At 36.3% G+C, this 21,327-nt stretch overlaps 1 protein-coding gene across 2 annotated transcripts; it reads left to right on the forward strand.

Annotated features, from left to right (window-relative positions):
* Positions 1–655: 655 nt before the first annotated feature.
* Positions 656–7,272, forward strand: LOC113637762 (arrestin domain-containing protein 3-like). Of its 2 annotated transcripts, none has more exons than XM_027138620.2 (7): positions 656–1,046; positions 5,071–5,115; positions 5,222–5,282; positions 5,372–5,519; positions 5,622–5,718; positions 6,529–6,785; positions 6,888–7,272. In XM_027138620.2, exons 1-7 carry the CDS (start codon positions 785–787, stop codon positions 7,032–7,034), a joined length of 1,017 nt encoding a protein of 338 aa, XP_026994421.2. In that variant the 5' UTR covers positions 656–784; the 3' UTR covers positions 7,035–7,272. The 2 variants fall into 2 exon arrangements, with proteins under 2 accessions (XP_026994421.2, XP_026994420.2); XM_027138619.2 differs by lacking the exon at positions 656–1,046 and adding an exon at positions 2,725–3,083.
* The last annotated feature ends 14,055 nt before the right edge of the window (positions 7,273–21,327 follow it).

A 21,327-nucleotide genomic window follows, 5' to 3' on the forward strand; every position in this document is an offset into this window, starting at 1 on the left:
TAATATATAAACCATACAAAAAAATGTGTTCAGTGGTATTTCTATTATTCTCATTTTAGTAAAATGCATATACATCTTTTATATATCTTAAATACATGCTCAATGTCATTCAGCAAACACTGCCACCGTGTGGTAGATTCACGTAAAGTTTATTTCCCAAATAATTCCTGAACCTTCCAAATACATCAATCGAATATGCATTTTTTTCTGCTACAGTATAAATCAAGATAATATTAAACCACTTATTAGCACTTATGTGTAGGTACAAAGTATAAACAAGGTAGTGTTTTTACTGAGTCCCTTTATCACATATTCTCACTACTATTGATTCTTTTTTCTATATAATTGCTATAGTCTACTTTCTTAATAACTCTATTCCATTCCTCAGAAAACATCTTCAGAAATGGTTTATATAGCAAATTTTGATGGACATAAGGATGCAATAATAAAAAAAAAATCCAAATTAGACTCTTTAGCACATTTTTTGAGCGTGCTTTAAAATTGCCAGCACTTCTCTTTCTCACACCCAACTTCACCCTTTCATTTGCCTAGAGAGAGAGAACAACAGGGCGCTAACAAATAGCTACCTATTGGACACTACCAGAAGTGCAAAAGCCATTCGTTTATTACCTTAAAAGGGCGCTTGTACACCAAGTAGGCAGCTGTTTGGGACACGGTTTGAGTCTGAAGTCATTTTAAAACGTCACTGTACTTTAAACAACCTGCAAAGGGTTTAAAAGTGCGATAAATGAAGCCAAAATCCTCTTTCATGGGGTAAAGAACTATGGCATGTAAAGTGAGAAATATATCAGTGGCATTTGATCCTTTACGAGAAAGCAACACGTTTACTAATGGAGACTACATCTCTGGACGAATAACTTTAGAGGTAGTGAAGGAAATTCACATAGAGAGTCTGTTGATCAAAGCCAAAGGAGAAGCATCTGTGATGTGGTCTGAAAATCATGGCAGATACAACGTAGTTGTTTACCATGATAAAGTAACATGCTTTAGGTCAATTCTTCACTTCATTCAAGAACAGAAAAAAGGTACCAATATCTATCTATCTATCTATCTATCTATCTATCTATCTATCTATCTATCTATCTATCTATCTATCTATCTATCTATCTATCTATCTATCTATCTATCTATCTATCTATCTATCTATCTAATGGCCTAATGGTTAGAGAGTCTGACTCATAATCCTAAGGTTGTGGGTTCGAGTCTCGGGCCAGCCACGACTGAGGTGCCCTTGAGCAAGGCACCAAACCCCCCAACTGCTCCCCGGGCGCCGCAGCATAAATGGCTGCCCACTGCTCCGGGTGTGTGTTCACGGTGTGTGTGTGTTCACTGCTGTGTGTGTGCACTTTGGATGGGTCAAATGCAGAGAATGAATTCTGAGTATGGTTCACCATACTTAGCTGTATGTCATGTCACTTATCTATCTATCTATCTATCTATCTATCTATCTATCTATCTATCTATCTATCTATCTATCTAACATGGAAAAATTACTTTTTAAAGATTCTTCCATTCCATCTCTAAAGTAGTGGAGTTCAGGGATCCCCACAGGGGCCCCAGAATCTATTGCTTTATAAAATCAGAAGTCATTAGTTAAATAGATGCCTAGATAAATAAATTTATAGACAAAATGATAAATATATAAGTATATAGATCAATTTTTTTAAGATTAAACTGTTCTGTTGCCTGTTTATCTTGCATTCAATATTTAGAGTAAAGAAATACTGTTCAAGTTTTATAGGCCTATTTATTGTGCCATTATCTATTTCCATAATTTTGATTGCTCCATGTTAAAAATATTTATATTTTAGTGTCAGGTCTGTTCTATGGGCTTCCACCAGTATTACAGCCATACTGGTGGAAGCCCATAGAACTGACCTGACACTAAAATATAAATATTTTTTAACAGATTGGAATTATAGATTTGTGTTTCTGATCAATGATGTAGCGAATGACTTGGCACAAGGAAAACAGTGAGCCAGGAAAAAGAGGTGTTGTTTCATTATTGCCACCTGAATGTTGCTGTTGTTCTTTTGGGTGATCCCTGTTCCGGGTCGCTAAAGCGAATCATCTGGTTCACATATTTTATTTGGCACAGATTTAAGTCTGAATGCCCTTCATTACCCAACTTTCCCATTTTATCTGGGCTTGGGACCATAACTGATTTAATGCTTTAGTGTATTGCCACCTGAATAAACAACTAAATAAAGACTACCCTGTCCTATATAATCAGAATCAGAATCAGAATGAGTGAATTGAGGGTAATTATTACTAAATAACTCCTGAATATCCCCAGATTAAACACAGGAAATTAGAACTGAAATATTGACTGGCAAGATGTTCAGGTTGTGAAATTAGAACGATGGGTCCTTTCATTCTACATTGTTGTTTCTGTTGACAGGAAGTAAAAATGTCCATTTGAGTTTGAACAATGTTTGGTGGGATCAAATTATAAAGGAAATTTATAATTTGATAAATTAAAAATCCCAGAATAATTATCTCATACATATGTTCAACTTTATTTAAAAAAAAAAATGAAATTAACTCCTAAACAAAAACAGTTTTTGAAATCAAACAAAACAACAAATATACAATTTTACACATTTTTTTTGTGATACAACTTTAATATTGCACTTTTATTTTATTTGTTTACCTGTTGTACTTTGTTCTTGGTTATTGCGTCACATTATATATGTGGTCACCTGTCCATATCTATACGTTATGCAAAAAAAAAAAAAAAAAAAAAGGAGTTACACAACGTGGGTAGTTTTAGAACATTGTCTGAACCTGTCTGAGAACTATGTCGTCTAGCATAAAGAATATCTCGGTAGTATTTGAGCCTTTAAATGAAAGCAACACGTTTACAAACGGAGACCACATTTCCGGACGAGTAACTTTGGAGGTTGGAAAGGAAACTCAAATCGAGAGCCTGCTTATCAAAGCCAAAGGGAAAGCGTCTGTAATGTGGACGGAAACGTACGGAAAAACCACCGTAGTTTATCACGATAAAGAAACGTGCTTTGAGCTAATTCTGTTCTTTATTCAGAAACAAAAGACAGAAGGTAGTGTATCACCGTCTATAGTATACAAGTATTGTAAAATCGCACTATTTCTTTTTATTCTAACGTTTCCTGTTGCTTCTTGTTCATCTGCTGTTTCAGGAAGTGAATCATAGGGGGTTTTTACACCTGGTTACTTCATGCGTTTTCTGTGATCCGATAGCTATCCGATCGTAAAAAGACCAGGTGTAAATGCCCTCTGAAACGGTTTCGAGACGGATATAAATCCGATCTCTCAAACCACTTCAGGAGGTGTGGGACGCATTTCAGATGAAACTGGACAGGTGTAAATGAATGTGGTTGTTCAAGCCACATACGTCAGCGCTATACTCCTCCCAAACGGAAGTAGGTCGTGCATCGCGCCAGAAACAAACATGTTTGCCCACCAGTGCTGGCTCCGATCTTTCACCCAGGGGTCTCGTTTGGTCTTAAAATGCACTGCTGCTGCCAGCGAAAATGCAGCAAACAGTAAATGCTGTTTTTTGTAGCAACCGCAAACACCAAAGCGTGGTCCATTTCAATTACCCCGGAAATGAGATAAAATATATTTGCATATTGGGTGGGAGTAGAAAGATCGGATCGATATCCGATTCGCCAAGACACATTTATATGGCCTAATGTAAATGGAACAGTTTTAACAAATCTATCGGATAAGAGAAGACACATGAAGTGACCAGGTGTAAAAAGGCCCTTAGACAACATGAAGTACAACCGGTCTGGTCATTACTAGTTATAAAAAAAAACAACAAAAAAACAACAACATTCAAATAAATGTATTTAACTTAGTTTAATATTAAACTATATGACCATTTAATATATTTGTTTAAAATAACTTCATTAAAGTAACCCCCTTTAGGCAGATATCTCAGCTTGCAACGCGTTTTGTATTAAGTTGTACTAAGTTGTATTAAGATAAAAATTTCATACTCAAAATAAATACTTTTCAATACTTTTGGACCTCCACTGAGATGAGGCTCTGTTAGGATCCTGAGGCATCTAGAGATTTACCAGCTTCAGTTAGAATCTGCTATACTAAAGAGGAGATGTCAACTCCATGTGGTCTTTGAGCACAACAACCTTCTCATCAATAAAAGATAATCAAGGTGGTATAATGAACTTCCCATGAGGTCCGGACAGCCGAGTCACTGGCTATTTTCAAGCGGCAGTTGAAGACCTACTTATTCAGGAAACACTTCAATTAGCACTTCTTTCCTTATCTTTTGCATTAAAAAAAAAACCTTTGACACTCTTTCATTGTAACTTTGAACAAATGTTTTAAACTCATGGTATCTTAAGTATGTAACCTAGTGAGCCAGCATTATGTATTCAATGTTAGAGATTTAAGCACTTATGTAAATCACTCTGGATAAGGGTGTCTGCCAAATGCTGTAAATGTAAATGTAAATAAAACATTTATCAGACTGTAAATTTATAATCATACCCTCCGGTGTCACCCATATGAGGATGAGGTTCCCCTTTCAGTCTGGTTCCTCTCAAGGCTTCTTCCCTTATCATTCAAGGGAGTTTTTCCTCCCCACAGTCACCTGAGTCACCTCAGACTTGCTCATTGGGGATACATACAAACCCATTTAAATAGCTCTAATATTAATCTTGAATTTTTGTATTATATTAATATTTATATTATTCTTTATAATAACCTTTTGTACTATGTTTATGTTCTGTAAAGCTGCTTTGAGACAATGTCAATTGTAAAAAGTGCTATACATAAAATTTTTAATTGAACTGAATTTACATTTACAGCATTTGGCAGACGCCCTTATACAGAGCGACATACATAAGTGCTTAAATCTCTAACATTGAATCATTAATGCTGGTTCACTAGGTTACATACTTAAGATACCATGAGTTTAAAACGTTTGTTCAAAGTTACAATGAAAAAGTGTCAAAGGTTGTGTTTTTTTTTAATGCAAAAGATAAGGAAAGAAGTGCTAGTTGAAGTGTTAATTTCTAGTGAATTTGAACTTTGCAGGTCAAGACGGATACTCACTGTTAACAAATGAGTGTGGGCAGTGCTGTAAGTTTAAACGCTATTTTTGATTTATAGTACTTTTATAATACTCTATATAATATAGCATTATTATAGCAATATATAATTGCATGAGATATAATTTCTCTAACAGACCCAAGCATTGTTGGACCTGGAACCCATGTTTACCCATTTACCTTTCAGATTCCCCAGCAGTGAGTATTAGTTTGATACATTTTGTATGTTTTATAATCATTTACTCAGACCTTTTTTAAACAGTTCTGCTTGTGTGGCTTTTCTACAGAGACATGCCTGCATCCTTCAAAGGCCACCATGGAAAGGTGGATTACTTTTTAGAAGCTAAATTGTGCAGGTCATTGTCAATAACAAAAAAAGCAAAAGTACATTTCAACTATATTCCTCGGGGTGATACATCTGTACCAGACTTAATGGTAGGTACATTACAAATTTTTTTAAGAGCTTTTAGGAGTTTCAAGAAGAAATGTGGTCTAGGCATGTTGATTCAAAAGCTTATTTAAAATTCTTATTTATAGATGTCTCAGCATGGGTCAAAAGAGAAGAAAATGAAATTCCTCACATCCGGGAGTGTGGCCATGGATGTTCATATAGAGAAGAAGGGTTTCCACTTAGGTAAGACTTCATCGATGTATTTATAACTTTACAATAATAATAACAACTGTACAGAAACTACATGTTATTAATGCTTATGTGGTGCAAGTAGAATTCAACCTTTCTTTAGGAGCAATATCTCATCTCACAGCATCTTCGTCTGGTGTTAGGGAAACCTAAAATAGAAGATCCTATATAATTCAAGCAGGAAAATTGACACTTAATGCAAGCCAAGGACCTGTTAATGACACTGCAGTCAGACTCAAAACTAAAACCTATGCTATTACTGCCAAAGTTTCTTCTTGGCTCTCAATTGTTCAGTCTCTTTTGTTCATACTGAAAAGAACCTGATAGAATGGTCAAACTACTTCTGCAGTTAATCAATTGAGAGTTATCTAGGTACTCAGGTACAGACGGACAGCTATGTTATTAGACTGTTAATACAGCAGGTACAGTGCTACTAGAGCTACAGTACAAGATCAATATTTTCAAATCCAAGATCAAGACTAGTCAAGATCATGTACAACAGATAGTTAGATGATAATTTTTTATATATATATATATATATATATATATATATATATATATATATATATATATATATATATATATATATATGTGTGTGTGTGTGTGTGTGTGTGTGTGTGTGTGTGTATATATAGCCTCAGACAAGACCACGCCAATATGTCAATAAATCTGTGAGATTCCAAGTCAGTATTGAAATCTCTTGTAGGGCTCTTCTCTTACTGTCCTACTGCCCCAAGTGCAACATTTGAATGTACTCCGTCAACATTATTATTTCTAACTAGCACAAAAATTGTTCATTTATAGGTGAGCAAATGACTGTGAAGATAGATGTTGTAAACAATTCCTCTCGTACAGTCAAGCCCAAGTTAATCTTGTACCAGAAGCAGAGCTTCTTCGCCTCCAAGAAGAGAAGTGTGAAAACAAAAGAGCTCTTGAAAGAAAAAGGCGACCCCGTTGGACCATCGACCAAGCAGAGTGTGACCAAAGTTTTGAACATTCCAGCAGATGCCAGTATTTCCATCCTTAACTGCAAGGTTCTCAAAGTGGAGTACAGACTGAAGGTAAGATTTCTGGAAAAATCATATGTCTGGACATATAGCTTGGAATGTTTACTAATACAAGTTGATGTTTCACTAATACAAGTGGAATGTTTCCTCTTTCAGGTTTTTCTGGATATAAAATTTGCTTATGATCCAGAAATTAAACTGCCTGTCGTGTTTCTTCCTGTCTGTTGGACAAAGGAAGACAAAGATGTAGTGAATACAGATATGGACATTGGCTTTGAATCATGGACCAGCAAGCTGACTTGATTAGCTCCTGCTGAGTAACAAAAAAGCACAGTTTATAAATACTCACTATTTAAATTGCTCTATGCACAACTCAAAGAGGTGCTTGTTGTCTGGGGTTACATAATTTTAACCTTTGCCCAACAGCCATGGGCCAGTAAGAAGTGAAGTTCCTGATGTTTTTCTTTTAATACTTGCTTATAATTTAACTGGATTTGTTTTTGTTATTTTTATTTAAAATCAATGAGCACTGTCTTAATGATCACTGTCTTAATATATATTAAGATATATGTGAGTACGAGTACTTAGTTAACACCTGCTCTCTCGCTATGTTATATCCTAACACATTGCTTCTCATCCCTGACACACATTGGATGCTTTTATTCACCAATTGTAAAGTGACACTAACATTTGTTTATTTAGTTCTTCATCTTTACACATTTACACCTTTAAACTTACCTCAGTGCTTGTAATCTTCAAAATGTCTCACAAAAACATTATTATTATTATTATTATTATTATTATTATTATTATTATTATTATTATTATTATTATTATTATATATTTTAGGGCAAATGTAAAAAATAAATGGGTTCTTTAAGGTTCTTTTTTTGAGATTATACATAAGCATAACTCAGTCGGATCAAATTTTAAATCCGAATAAGCTATGAAGCTAATTACTAAGGGTTTAATTTGTTGCATGTAAACATACCTAATGACTAAGGTACATAAACAAGACAGACAATATCTCCCTAATGTGAGCAGTGTTATTACTTGATATTAATGAGCATAGGAAATAGAATATAGAAAAGCTTGTTGAGTGGCGACTTGTTTTGCTATCGTGAGATGGTTATAATTAGCTATGGTTGCTAATGCAGACTAGTTAGACTAGTGTCGATTCCACTATCTAGTAATTCAGTACAATATGCTGGAGTATTAGGTGTCTCATCTGCCTTCCTTGAAGACACAAAACTCATCTAATTTAAAATGTATATTACGGTAAGTTTAGCTCATGTGCTAAATTTACAATGCCAGGTTGCACCAGGTCGGTTGTTAATGCTAGGTAGCATTGATAAATTGATAAAAGAATAGGCTATGCAGCAAATCCTAGCTAATTGCAAATGGTAATTGCAGCTCTTATTTGTAAATTGGCAAATCTAAATAGGGTCTTGGTGATGACCAACAAAACCTCCACATAGTGAATGATATCTTCATTTAAAATAATATAGGTTTTAAATAGAAAAAGAAAAAAATTCGAGCCATTTATTTTATAAATATAAGCTGCTTTACACATGAAAACATGCCATTACTTAAATTCATCGGTTGAAAACTTTTCACTCTTAAGCAGATTTTTCTGTATAGTTCCTTTTAAAATTCTTTTTCTTTTTCTTCATGGATTGTTTCTTGGAATTAAAAAATTAAGATTATCATTTTTATTATTATTATTATTATTATTATTATTATTATTATTATTATTATTATTATTAAATAAAATATTTTAATTACTATTCTGACTCCTGGTGAATTCATATAATGTCTATAAATACATTGTTAATAGTATATAAATACATTATAAATAGTATTACATTGGACTGTCATTGTAATCATCCATTATATTCTCAGTTCAGTGCTAAAAGTATAAAGTTGCAGGAATTTATAATCCTTTTTTTTAACAAGGAATAAAGCAAAGGTTCAAGGCTTTCGTATGATTATGGGTTTCAACTAACTTTGACAAATAAAGCATGGTAAAGTATCACATGATAAATCTGACTGAAGAGAGGGCTGAGGTTGTTATTGCCACATGCTAGCAACAACATCTCTGATTGGTCAGTCTTTCTTTGGGATTGTGGGTAGTGTAGTTAATTAAACTTGAGTCAAATATTCCCTCTAAATACTATACTATTTGTGTATTAGCAGTCAATCTTATCATTCTTTCATTCATTAGTTTTGATTGTATTCCAGATAAACTGGTTTCTTGTTTAGTTGAACATTAACCCAGGGTTTAAAACTGAAAACTACTTTTGCAGCCCTGATGAATTGTTTTGGTTAGCATTTAAACATTGCACTCTAGTGGGTGAACTAAGCTGTAACAACAACAGAACATTCTAGGGTCCATACCCAGTATAAGAGTAAAAGATTTATTCATTTATACAAAATTCACTGATTTTAACATTTTGTTTTCCTTGTTAACTAAATTCAGTAGGTTGTATCTGCGGTCCATCTTACTTTTATTTTAACTTTTAAATGTTTAGGTTCTATTAGAGTGCTCTAAACCAGTTATTAGCCTTTCCTCACTGTAAAACACTGCTGATTTTGGAAGTGCACTATGTGTATCTCTCGGCTCACGACAGGCAGGTTACCCATGACAACAGCTCTAGCCTCCTGGCAACTCCCTCTCTAGTCTCTTATTGGTGTTGCCATGGTGAACGCTCGAGGGACTCATATGACCACGCCCCATTCCAACCCCAACCGAGAGGCTGGGCTTTCAGCGGATTAAAAATGCAGGGGGAAACGAGAGGAAGCTTCATTTTCAGTTAAATACTCTTCGAAAGTTGTATTAACTACAACACTACTCTATCCCTGCCATTTATAATGCCTTAGAAGTGTTTGTATTTTTTTTATTATTCAGCATCCTGTTAAATATTTCATGGTGAGAGCTTTGTACCGAGCATGCAAGTGACTCAGTGAACAACATGACTCTATGATTCGACTCTGCAGTCACTTTCCAAAAATCTTGCATAAACTTATATGATAGATTGTTCTTTGGCGAAGCATATTACTTCGATAACTCGTGTACTGTCCTCTTTTTTTAAATAAAAAATGACAATGTTTTTTAAAAAAATATCCTTTAAATGAAATACACTCAATCGTATACTGTTTTATGTTTTATTGTATAATAAATACATTTTATTATTTTTTAATTGAATAAAAAAATAATAAAAATAAAATAGTTAAAAATTATATTTTTTAAAAAAAATTAAAAAATGAAAAACAATAATATATATATATATATATATATAATTGTTTTCATTTTTTAATTTAAAAATATATTTTTTAATTATTTTATTTTTATTATTTAAAAAAATTGTTACTTTTTATATTTTTTATTATTATTATTATTTTAATTTGTTAATTTTTTTATATATTTAAAAAAAATGAAATTATTTTATTTGTATTATTTTTTTAGATCTATTTTTTAGATTATTTTTTATTATATTCTATCTATCTATCTATCTATCTATCTATCTATCTATCTATCTATCTATCTATCTATCTATCTATTTTATTAACACCTTCCAGTCCTATTGTCTTGGTATGTAGACTGTAGTCAAAATCTTTTTTGTCTTTAACACCATAATAACTTAAATTAGGAACATTATTAAATATATAAATGTTTAATGATACTTGTGCATTTTCCAAAATTGTACAGCACATGCTAACTTGAAAAGAAACAGAGCTTAGTTAAATGCCTTATCTATATAATAAGACACAAGCACATTAAAGTGAAGAAGTTAGTTGAGAGCTCTCATTAAAGGAGAGGAAGCTCTGCATAAAAGTGGCTCATTCAAAGACTCTGTACTCATATTAAAGCTCTTGCTACCAGGGCACAGATGGTCTTGCTGTCATGGCTGGAGTGCTTTTAAAACGACTACAATCTGTCCCTCCGCTGAGACTACAGAGCCATTTTCAGCCTTGCCCCTGCTACAAGCTGTGTTCCCTTGATAATTTGTAACGTATGAGTTTCATACTGTTGTGTAAAAGTGATCCCAAGGTACATAAATACATCATGACTTTATTAGTATATCCCTAATAAATGATTTCACACATACATATAATAAAGTGACTAAAAATACGTGCATTTCTTATTTGAGTATTTATTTTGGAAAAGCGTAAGAACTCACAGAAAAATGTAACTGCTATTTTTAGTGTTAGAGACCAAAGGTTTTCTAGTCTGTTTCTATTTCTCAATAAAATGCATTTTAATTAAGGATTATAAAAAGTGACACAAAGCCTTTGTCGGCAATGTGAAAGGCAGTTAGACAAAACACTCTATACTAATGTAAATGTATAATTGCTGATTTGCCTGTAAATTCGTGCATCTCTACAACTATGACACTAGAACTAATAATCAAATCAGACTATAAAGATGATTACAGTACTTGTAACAATTGCATTTGTATAACAAAATCCTCAGTATTCATTGTGTCACATAACCAAATGAGAAAGCAGACTTTAACATAAACAGTACAAAGTCTAATAAAAAAAAAAATTTGGAAGGAAGGTTTATTTATGGAATTCACTGAAGCACCCCCCTCTACACAGGTGCACATTGCAGATCTTGCAGCCAAAAACACTCTCATGCCGCAGGCCTTTGTTGGTGCAGTTCCGGCAGCGGCGTGAACGCTCTGACATGCGCTCCAGTCTGTGTCCGTACTCAAGGGGTGAGTCAGCATGGCGCTTGCGGGCAGCCCGCTCCATGCCGCGGGCACCTTGGTAGTCCCCAATAAGCTGCTGTGCCAAGCGCACACGAAAGTGGCGCTGTGTAAACTCCTTGCCATTAAAGCCAGCTGGCGGAGCACCACTGCGACTCTCACGGAGGATAATATAAGCATTAACAATGCACAAGTTGACATAAAACCATAGGAAATAGCGCCACCATTTCTTGCACGGCCGTCCTACCTGATAGCACTCCCTCAGCTGGTCACACAAGTCCACACCACGCATGTTTTCCTGGTACAAAAGCAGTGGGAGTGGGCGAGCTATCCCAAGGCTCGAAAGGCTGCCACAGTCCCCGTCGCTGCCTTCACCATCCCGCTTGCCTGGCCCTATGCCCACAATACCTGGTGCAGAGTTGGATGACAGGCAGCTTACCACCTTGGCATCCCGAGTGACAGTGGCCACCAGATTGCCACGCTGACACTGGTAGAACTCACCTGGAGACAGCTTGCCTACATTGCGGGGTTTGAGGGCATCAGGGTAGCCGCGGCGATTTGGATTGGTTGGCCCGCACGCATATAGGCCATCCTGCAGGAGCCGCTGTAGCAGTGGCACAGACGTGAAGAAGCTGTCCATGAATAGGTGATGGTAGCGCCTCTCCAGACCTCTCACCAGCGAGGTAACCACTCGATGGCCCACTGTGCTGGCAGTTGCATCGTCGCTAGGCTTACCCACATAAAGCCGCGTCCGGTGGCAGTAGCCTGAGCGGGAGTCACAAAGCATCCACACCCTTAGGCCTTTCCGCAAAGGTTTGGAGGGCATGTACTGTGTTGGGGAGAAACGCCCCTTAGTGGCAATGGCACACTCATCTATAGTCAAGCACCTATTTGGTAAGTAGGCTTCCCACATCGTGCTTCCCACTATGTCCAGCAGTGGCCGGATTTTGTACAGTCCGTCATATCCTAGCTCGCCTTTAGATGGTTCGGAGAGCCGGTCACACAGATGCAGGTTCTGGTTCAGTTTCTCAAACCGCCTGGCGGTCATTGTTTTCTTAAAGCCAGCATTGCCTATGAAAATATCACTTGCCCAGTACATGCCATAATCTGGAAGCTGATTAATGCCCATTAGGACATTGAGGCCCACATACGCCCGCATCTCCCTCACATCAGTCGGGTGCCAGTGGGCGTCTGATCGACCGCTCCTCCTTTGTCGATAGAGGGCGTAGTTATTTGTTTGTTCCACCATGTGTTCAAACAATGAATCTGGGAAGAGTAACCGGAAATAGTCCAAAGTGTCAGCATCATCCCCTAGCGAGTGCTGAGGGCCATTGTCGGAGGTAAATGGCTCAATCGAGATAACCTGGTCGGGTTCGCCCCAGAAATCCGGAGCGCCACATTCGTCGTCTAAAAGATCATACGAGCCGAACAGGTCCGGGCGCTCCTCCTCCTCCAGGTCGGAAAAATCAATATCCGAATCGGTTGACGCGGTCTCTGAGCAGTTGTTGGAGCTCGCATAATAGGACTCATCTTCGTAGTCGTCGTGTTTGATCCCGTTTCCCGTGACCAATATAATGTTGCAGCCGCCTCCCGCTACGTAGTCGCCTGAGTCCGCAGCGTCTTCCGCCGCCGCCGCCGCAGCTGTTGTGTTTCTCAGCCCGGACTCCCCCTCTTCCTCCTCTAGCTCTTCCTCATCGTCCGACTCGGGCTCCCTGAAAGGCAACTCGAACCACTTTACGTCCACGGGGAGATTTACCGGACACTCTTCCCCGTCAGAGGCCGCGTTCGCTTCTGTGTCCGCACTAGTTTCCAAAATCGTAAAAAGCTCGCCTCTTTTCCGCGCCGCCATGACGGGGTATCGGGCTGCCCCTGCATGAGTCCTTTATTGGTTTCCGCGCCGTAAATAGTCGTCGAAGCGGACCGAGAACGCGTAATCGGCCCAAATGCCGTCGCCGGGAGACTCATGGGTCTCGAGATGATGCCGTTTTTAGCGTTTCGGAGCTCATAGTTTCCGCTCGCGCGGCTTCGGTACGCGTCGTTAGCGCAGTGTGGCCGCAGACGTCAGAAGCTGCTTGCATGTCCTGCTTTGTAAGGGCGTTTTGCGACTGCAGCTGCTGGGGTTGCCAGTTCCTAACGCTCACAGATGGCCGCTCGCTCTTGTAATGCCCGGCGGCGTTCGCCGTTATAACAGCTTTTGTCCACACTTCTCAAGAGGCCGGTAAAAGAAAACACAAACTTTATATCATTCACCCAAATCATGTCCGAAACAAAAGTGATTCGATGCGTATTTGACGTGCCGAAGTGAGTAACGTGTTAGAATTAAACTCTCGGCTGAGAGAGACAGAGAGAGGCAACCGCGCTGGCACAAGCTAACAGCACCTCAGGCACCATTTACAAAGCTGTGATAAAAAAGCGCCAGTTTTTTAAATTCGAGAATGAAAATGTCAAGTGGTCTGACGTTGGATGAACCCTAGCCAATATAATGGCTCCTTGGTGATATTGTTGAAACAGCATAGACATTAAGGAGACACCTGCTGTAGCTGAGTGAAATACACTGGCAATAATAAACACATATACTGCTTAAGTACATCACATAATCTGTCTTTCATACTGGTTAGTAAAGTCTTACACAGAGTATTTACTTATTGTTGCTCTAGAAAAAAACATACACTTGTATTGAATTGCAGAATGATTAGAGATTTGTCATTCAGATTATATACGTATGTGTAAACCTTAAACCAAGTTCTTTCAGAATCATCTACATGATTTTTAAAATAAGATCAAGATCCTAGGGTCAGGGAAGCATAGACATTATGCTATTATGGAAATAACAACAGTTATTATTATTACAGTGACACGTTCTTAGTTTAATCGATCACTTGGGTTTATGGCAAAACTTAAATTAAAAAAATGGTCTATACGTTATGTCGACTAGCATCTTATATATATAGATTTTACAGAAAAAGTGATTTTTGTGGGTTGAACATGTGAGTGAAATGAAAAGATTAAGGCTTAAATAAATCAGAAAAATATTCATCCAACCATTAAATAATGCTTGTGACATGTTATTGATTTTACAGTTAAAGTGGATACTAAAAAGTTTGAGATGTTTATAACCACCATAATACTGCATGGCATTTCAATCTTCTATCAATTATTTATTTGTTGTAATTAAATTAGAAACTACTCTTTTCCATTATTTTATTATGAACAAAGCATTTCAAAGTTTAAGGAAACATGAAATCATGATCATACAAATTGAATGTTTGGTACTGAAGCAGATAGAAAACTAGATGGTAAAAGAAAAAAAAGAAAAAAGCTTCTCTGCAGTATTTGCAGGTTCCTGGAGCTACTGCTGCAGCCCCCACTGACAGTGCTGCTGGGGAGGAGAGCGCTTAACCAATAGGGGCAGAGAAAGAAACAACGAGAGGTGGATGAGAGATGGAGAGGGATAGGAAAACAGGGAGGAAAAGCAGGATGAGGTTCAACTGATGTGGCAGATGAGGCCATAGCGAAGTGTGATTGTGTCCATCTTTCTCCACTTTGGCATAAATATTTCTACAACATGTCAACATGTATTGTGTGTGTGTTTTTTTCCCTCAAATTATCCATTGAGAGACACTGCAGATGACCTAAACATATAAATGTAAGAAAAGTAGGATATATTTAAGAAGAGAGACATTGTGCATATATATATATAAGCATCTCTTATTAAATTGATATATATATATATATATATATATATATATATATATATATATATATATATATATATATATATATATATATATATAAGCATCTCTTATTAAATTGAGACAGGAGCAGAACAAATAAAGGCCAACTGGCAAAGGAACAATCATATTTTTCTTTGAGTCAGCTGTGATGATCTTATGCAGTGCTTTGCAGAATCAGATAGTAGATTAGACTTTTTCGAGATAGGAATATACACTGGATTTCCACCACTACATTAAATGAACTATTTCAAAATCATTGCCAGATCTTGCTCCTGAGCTTTACTACTACATCCTAAAGCACTGGTTATACTGTTTATCCAAGACTGATATGGAATACATCAACAATTTAAGAATAAAAATGAAAGATAGTATTTTTTTTTTGCTTTAAATACCAGTAGTAAAGCAATTAATTTTGGACACTAGCTCGTTGGCTGTCATTCCCAAAACAAAGTGACCCGTCTTTGACTGGCAAAGCTGCCAGCGCTGTACCCAGGTGTCTTCCCATTGCCATCTGCCTCAGAAACGGCACACTCCGCGTGGACTGGGAACATATTGAGGCTATTTTTTGTCCACTGGGAATATGATTCTATTGTGCATATACTTAAATGCCAACCATGCCAGCATTTCGCTTCAGGTTTATTCTTTTCTAAAGATGCAAGTCTGTTTAATAACATTGGTATGCGGATTCTTTGAATTTAATGGATTTACTGGATTGGACCATGGCCTTGACTGAACTCAAGACTGATCATGGTGTGATCCAATCCTTCAGGTACTCTTATCTTAAAATAAGTGATTTAAAACATAATGTAGTGCAATACTAGCTTGTCTTTAGTGCTTTGTAATGTACTTACAGCTTGTAATCAGCATGTACTTGGGTGTAACACAAGCATTTACAGTATATTATAACAGAACTTCATATACATTTCCACAGCCATAATGTATAAGTGCTAATTAGGATGACCTTATATCTGCAGTTTTGTTTATAATTACCAACATCTTTCTGCATACGTTGTCCGTAATGAGCCATAGTCATGATCGTTATGCTATAATAAAAAGGTTATGAATTATTAGGAATAAGGAGAGAGTTGGTGTGCAGAGAAGTATCTCAGGGTATAAACCATAACGATGAGTATAACCAGAGAAGTGACTACAATTACACTGTAGGTTGGATTATTATTATTATTATTATTATTATTATTATTATTATTATTATTATTATTATTATTATTATTATTATTATTATTTTATTTTTTTCTACATGAGGTGAAATAAGACAGGGATCTCTCAGATATTGTTATTAAATTGCTGATTATTGATTCCATCATATTTCTTTCAATATATGAGCCTCAAACCATTCACCCATTACCTAAATACACACCATAAGACATCATGCATCTGTAATATATCACTATACAAAATAATGTCTGAAAAGTAACAAATATTTAACTTTAAAAATCATGTCACGGTAAAATAACACTTCTGTTATAGATAACTGGTGTTTAGAATTATGAGTGAACTCATGTTTTATCTCCATTTCAGTTGTGCATTTTATTGTTTTCGTTTGACCACAAGATGGCAGCACTGTATTTATTCAAGCTGAAAAGATTTCCTTCCATACACTGAAGGCCTTGAATCATCATTTTCCTTAAAGTGATGACAAATAATTTCCTTATGGAACTTTATTCGTTCTTTCTTTGTAAGGTATCTGAAGATGTAGAAAAATAACAGACTTTGTTTAACAGTTGTACATTTCTGAGTCAGTAATCAAGGGGATTTCTGAATTTAATGTGTGTCCTTTCAGGTATTGACCTCGCTGCCTCAACCTTGAATTACAGCATAGATCCTACAACAGAAACCTGTAATTACGCCTTGATGTTGACGATACCTACTTATTTTCTGATTCTTTCAATTAGTAAGGGGAGATATACACACACAATACACACCGAGTGTTATATTGTACACACACTGAGTGTTCTAAATCAGAAAGGTAATATGATTTATATATATATATATATATTAGCACTTAGAAAACATTTGTAAGGGATGGATTGAAACATCTTTTTCAATCCTTCCCTTACAAATCAAGTCAAGTCAAGTCAAGGAGCTTTTATTGTCATTTTCATCCATATATATCTGTTGCAGTACACAGTGAAATGAGAACGTTTCTCCAGGACCATGGTGCTACATAGAACAAAGACAGAGCTATAAGGACTTAGTACATAATACATGGTGTAAACAGTGCAGGACAAGACAAAAATACAGAAAGACAGTGCAGGACAAAATACAGTGCAAACAAAAAATGCAAGACATCACACAAAAAGACAATACACAAGACAATAAACAAAAACAGCGCCAACCAGTGTATATTCTGTTCAATCAATATTGCGTGTGCAGAAATACTGGAATGAACGCAGTATTATAGCAGAAGTTGCATGAGTTAATGTAAAGCAAGTGCTGTTGATAAGTTTAGAATATTTTGTTATTTCCCAATATATGCTATATAAGTTTGCCTAAAGAGCACTATATCTGTATTTATAAGGCCTTTTACCTTTACTTTATATATGTATTTATAAATAGTATATCAGTAAAATAAAATGGCACTGGCAAGACATTGCTCAATATTTCATGTTGTGTCTGTTATTCTGAGTTTTAACATTTCCAGTTGGGAATGTCTCAGTTGGATATCTCTGCAGAATGAAAGAATTTAGGCAAGATGGTCCAGTTGGTATCTCCATAAACATTTGTTAACAGAACACCTTTTCCTTTGCGTTTAAACCGCAAGTGTTTATGCTTGTGTATAAAATTAGAAAGCTTTTGCTTTTTGGTGGTCATCCAATGTGATTCCTGTGAGGCTAATGAGTAATAGGAATAGTTACAGATGAAATGTGAGTCTGCCTGCATTAGCCTAGAACCAGACTCAACAATGACTCATCTTTATCGCAGAATAGCATAATCTTATATGGGCATTTGATATCTGCAACTTGTCTATAAAGACTAAAAGAAATGGGGGAAAAGTATTAAAAAAAGTACAGCATTAGGTCCAGTATTAGCAACAACACAATGTTTATACTGGTAGTGGTTTATGCTTGTGCAAAATTGTTAATTGAACATGGAAGGTGTGATTGTGCCGGTTGCTTATAAAGAAGCTGATACTTTAAATGTAAAAACCAAAAGTGAACTATAAGAAGCAAAACCATGTCACTCACTCATTCTTGGCCTGAAGCCTACAGTACTGCATATCCTGCAGAAAAACAGGGGGTAATGAAAAAAGAAAACTGTTGGGCCTTACTCTAAATTAGAACCTTATTCATTTTGCAACCACATTTCATTTAACTCTGGAGACCATAATGGATCTTTAGACTTATTAGCGAATGATACTTAGCCAAATGTATTAGTGTAACACATAAGCAAAAGGTCATTGGTTAGTGGTTCAATCCTGAGATCGGGTTACTGTCTTGGTTGCACTTCTGTGCATGTTCTGCCTGTGTCTGTGTTGGTTTCCTCTGGGTTTGCCAGGTTTCTCGTACCTCCCGGCTGCCTAGGTGGATTTTAAATCCTAAAAATCTGAATGTATATGGAATGCATCCAAATTTGTGTGTGCGTGGTTCACACTGGTGTTCCATTTAGCATGTTTCCCTGCCCCATGTCTAGCGATCCTGGGATCAGCTCTGAATTAATGATTACCCTGAACAGGATAAAGGAATTACTGAACATGAATGAATGAATTAATAAATGAATTAATGAATGAATGAATGAATGAGGAAAGGCTTTGCCCTTCGAGTCTAACAAAAACAAGTACCTAATGCAAGCACAATCAGAAAGCATTGTGGAAAATCTTTAATGGTGGATGAATAAATAAGCATGGTAGAGTGTGGATGAGGAAAACTTGGATGTGACACGCAAAACCTCACATGCCCATATGACTCTGAGTAAGCAGGGTTCAGAAGAATGTACGAGATGGGAGTAATCAGATTTTATCAAAGTTTCCCAGACATTCATTTTGAGAAACGTTGATTCACTGTGAGCAATGTCAGATGTTTCTGCAGGAGTTCAAACCTTACTCCTTACCCATTTCTCAGGCTAAATAGAAACAGGCTATACAATAGTGAAGAAATATATTTTATAGGCTTTTAAGAATGTTAGAGACAGATTTTTTGCCATGTTTATGCAATAACGGTCATAAAGCACATCTCTAGCTAGACAAAAACATTTGAAACGTCTCAGAGTTTATTGCTTTGATGTAACCTTTTACTTAGATACATTGCATTATACATTATTGCTTAGAGTACATACAGTTGTGTTGTAATAATAACACTGTCCAACATCAAATTAAACGCTGGCTGTAATCCAGCCTTCTTCAATAGCTGTAACATTTTTACAGCTACAGCTGTACAGAGTTTGTTATATGTGTGAATCTGCTTGCTTACACTCACCCATGCCCATTGTGGAAAACATTCCTGATGTAGCCTTCAACTCTTGAAGCCCGTTTTGTATTGTGCAATATTAGATTCTTTTTTAAGTTATCAAAGCCCATTCATCTCTGAGCTCTCTCATAAGAACGGTGTTTCTGCCCCTAGAATGTCTTTTTTCTTTTTTTTTGCTTTTTGTGTATACTCTATAGAAGGAAAACTGTGCCCGTACTGTAATTGTGCATGAAAAACTGATATCAGCAGTTTCTGAAATACTCAAACCAGCCTGTCTGGCATTAACAAGCATGCCATGGTCAAAATCACTGAGATCACATTTTCCCTATATTGATATTTGATGTGAACAAGAACTGAAGCCCTTGACCGGTATCTGCATGATGTTAGGCTTTGTGCTGTTTCCACATGGCTGACTGGATAATTGCATGAATGAGCAGGTATCCTAATAAAGTGGCCAGTGAGTCTGTATGTTATTTATTTTGTCTAAATGAGTGGATAATGTAACTTTTATGTTCTCTGGAGTACAGGCAAGAGAAGGAGTAGATTTTGTGCCTAAAGTCTCAAAAGGCTATGCCAAGTTTCATTTCACTCAGTGATGTGACGCATGGGCTGCACTACAACTCAAACAAAAAGTACTAAAAACAGAGCTTATTTTCTCTGGCTTAATTTAAACACAAGCTCTACAAGGCTGATATAATATAGCAATCATCAATGTTGTATCATTACATGGCCTAAATTTTGATAACATTCAAACATGAAGATTTTTAGCTGATTCTTCAAATTTTATGTGATTTATCAATACAGAAAATATATTTTTCTTTTAAACACTCGAATATTTTGGGAAGTATTTACTGGTAATAAATGTTTCAATTGATATTGGTAGCTCAATGCTACATTATTATAAATGATTTACATTAGGACCTCACTGAAGAAAGATGTCAGTCATGATGAATGGCAGTACAGTTTATCTATGCTCAATGCCAGGTTTCTGAAGACTTAAAAGCTTATTTTGTCTACAGCATCATTACTCAAGCATCTGAGGCAAAAAAGATTTGGAGCATGAAGTAACCAGCAGTTACCGTCATATATTTTGTATCTTTCTCTTTTTAAAATAAACTTTCCCTTCATGTAGAAAATTGTGTTTGGAAAGACACTTTTGTTCTGTGCCAACATAGTCAATAGTCTTCTAATCAATCAACACGCAATAATCTCTTTAGACAAACGTTTACAACCACAGAAGGTTTTAGACCAGAATTTCAAAAGATTATTCCTTTACGCTGAAAAGATCAAGGCCTAAACTGTCTGTAGAATTTCTCTAAAGGTTTGTTACTCTACCTTTATTCTTCTGGAGTGTACATTGCTGCATTTTTGCTGCATGCTGAGCTAGTGTCAGCCAAATGTTTTTTGTAGTATATTGTATACTCTGGAGCACATTGTACTGTTTCAGTCCTACAAAAAGGTAAAAACAGGAATGATTACTAAATTACTAAACAACTGTTCCACCAAAGACTGCCCTGCCAATGGATGATTAGTTAAGCACAATTGTAGGGTAATCCAATTAAACCTGTGAATAAAAGACTTCTAGCCAGCTCTGGTATTGATTGGAGATGGCATGGTGTTAGGGCAGGTAGCGTTGCTGCATCTTGGATCCAGGTATCCTGAGCTGATCTTCGATCCTGAGCCTGTATGATGTTTCACATGTTCTCCCTGTGTTCATGTAGGTTTC

The sequence above is a fragment of the Tachysurus fulvidraco genome, chromosome 9 (genome assembly GCF_022655615.1).
Source record: "Tachysurus fulvidraco isolate hzauxx_2018 chromosome 9, HZAU_PFXX_2.0, whole genome shotgun sequence".
Classification (NCBI taxonomy): Eukaryota; Metazoa; Chordata; class Actinopteri; order Siluriformes; family Bagridae; genus Tachysurus; species Tachysurus fulvidraco.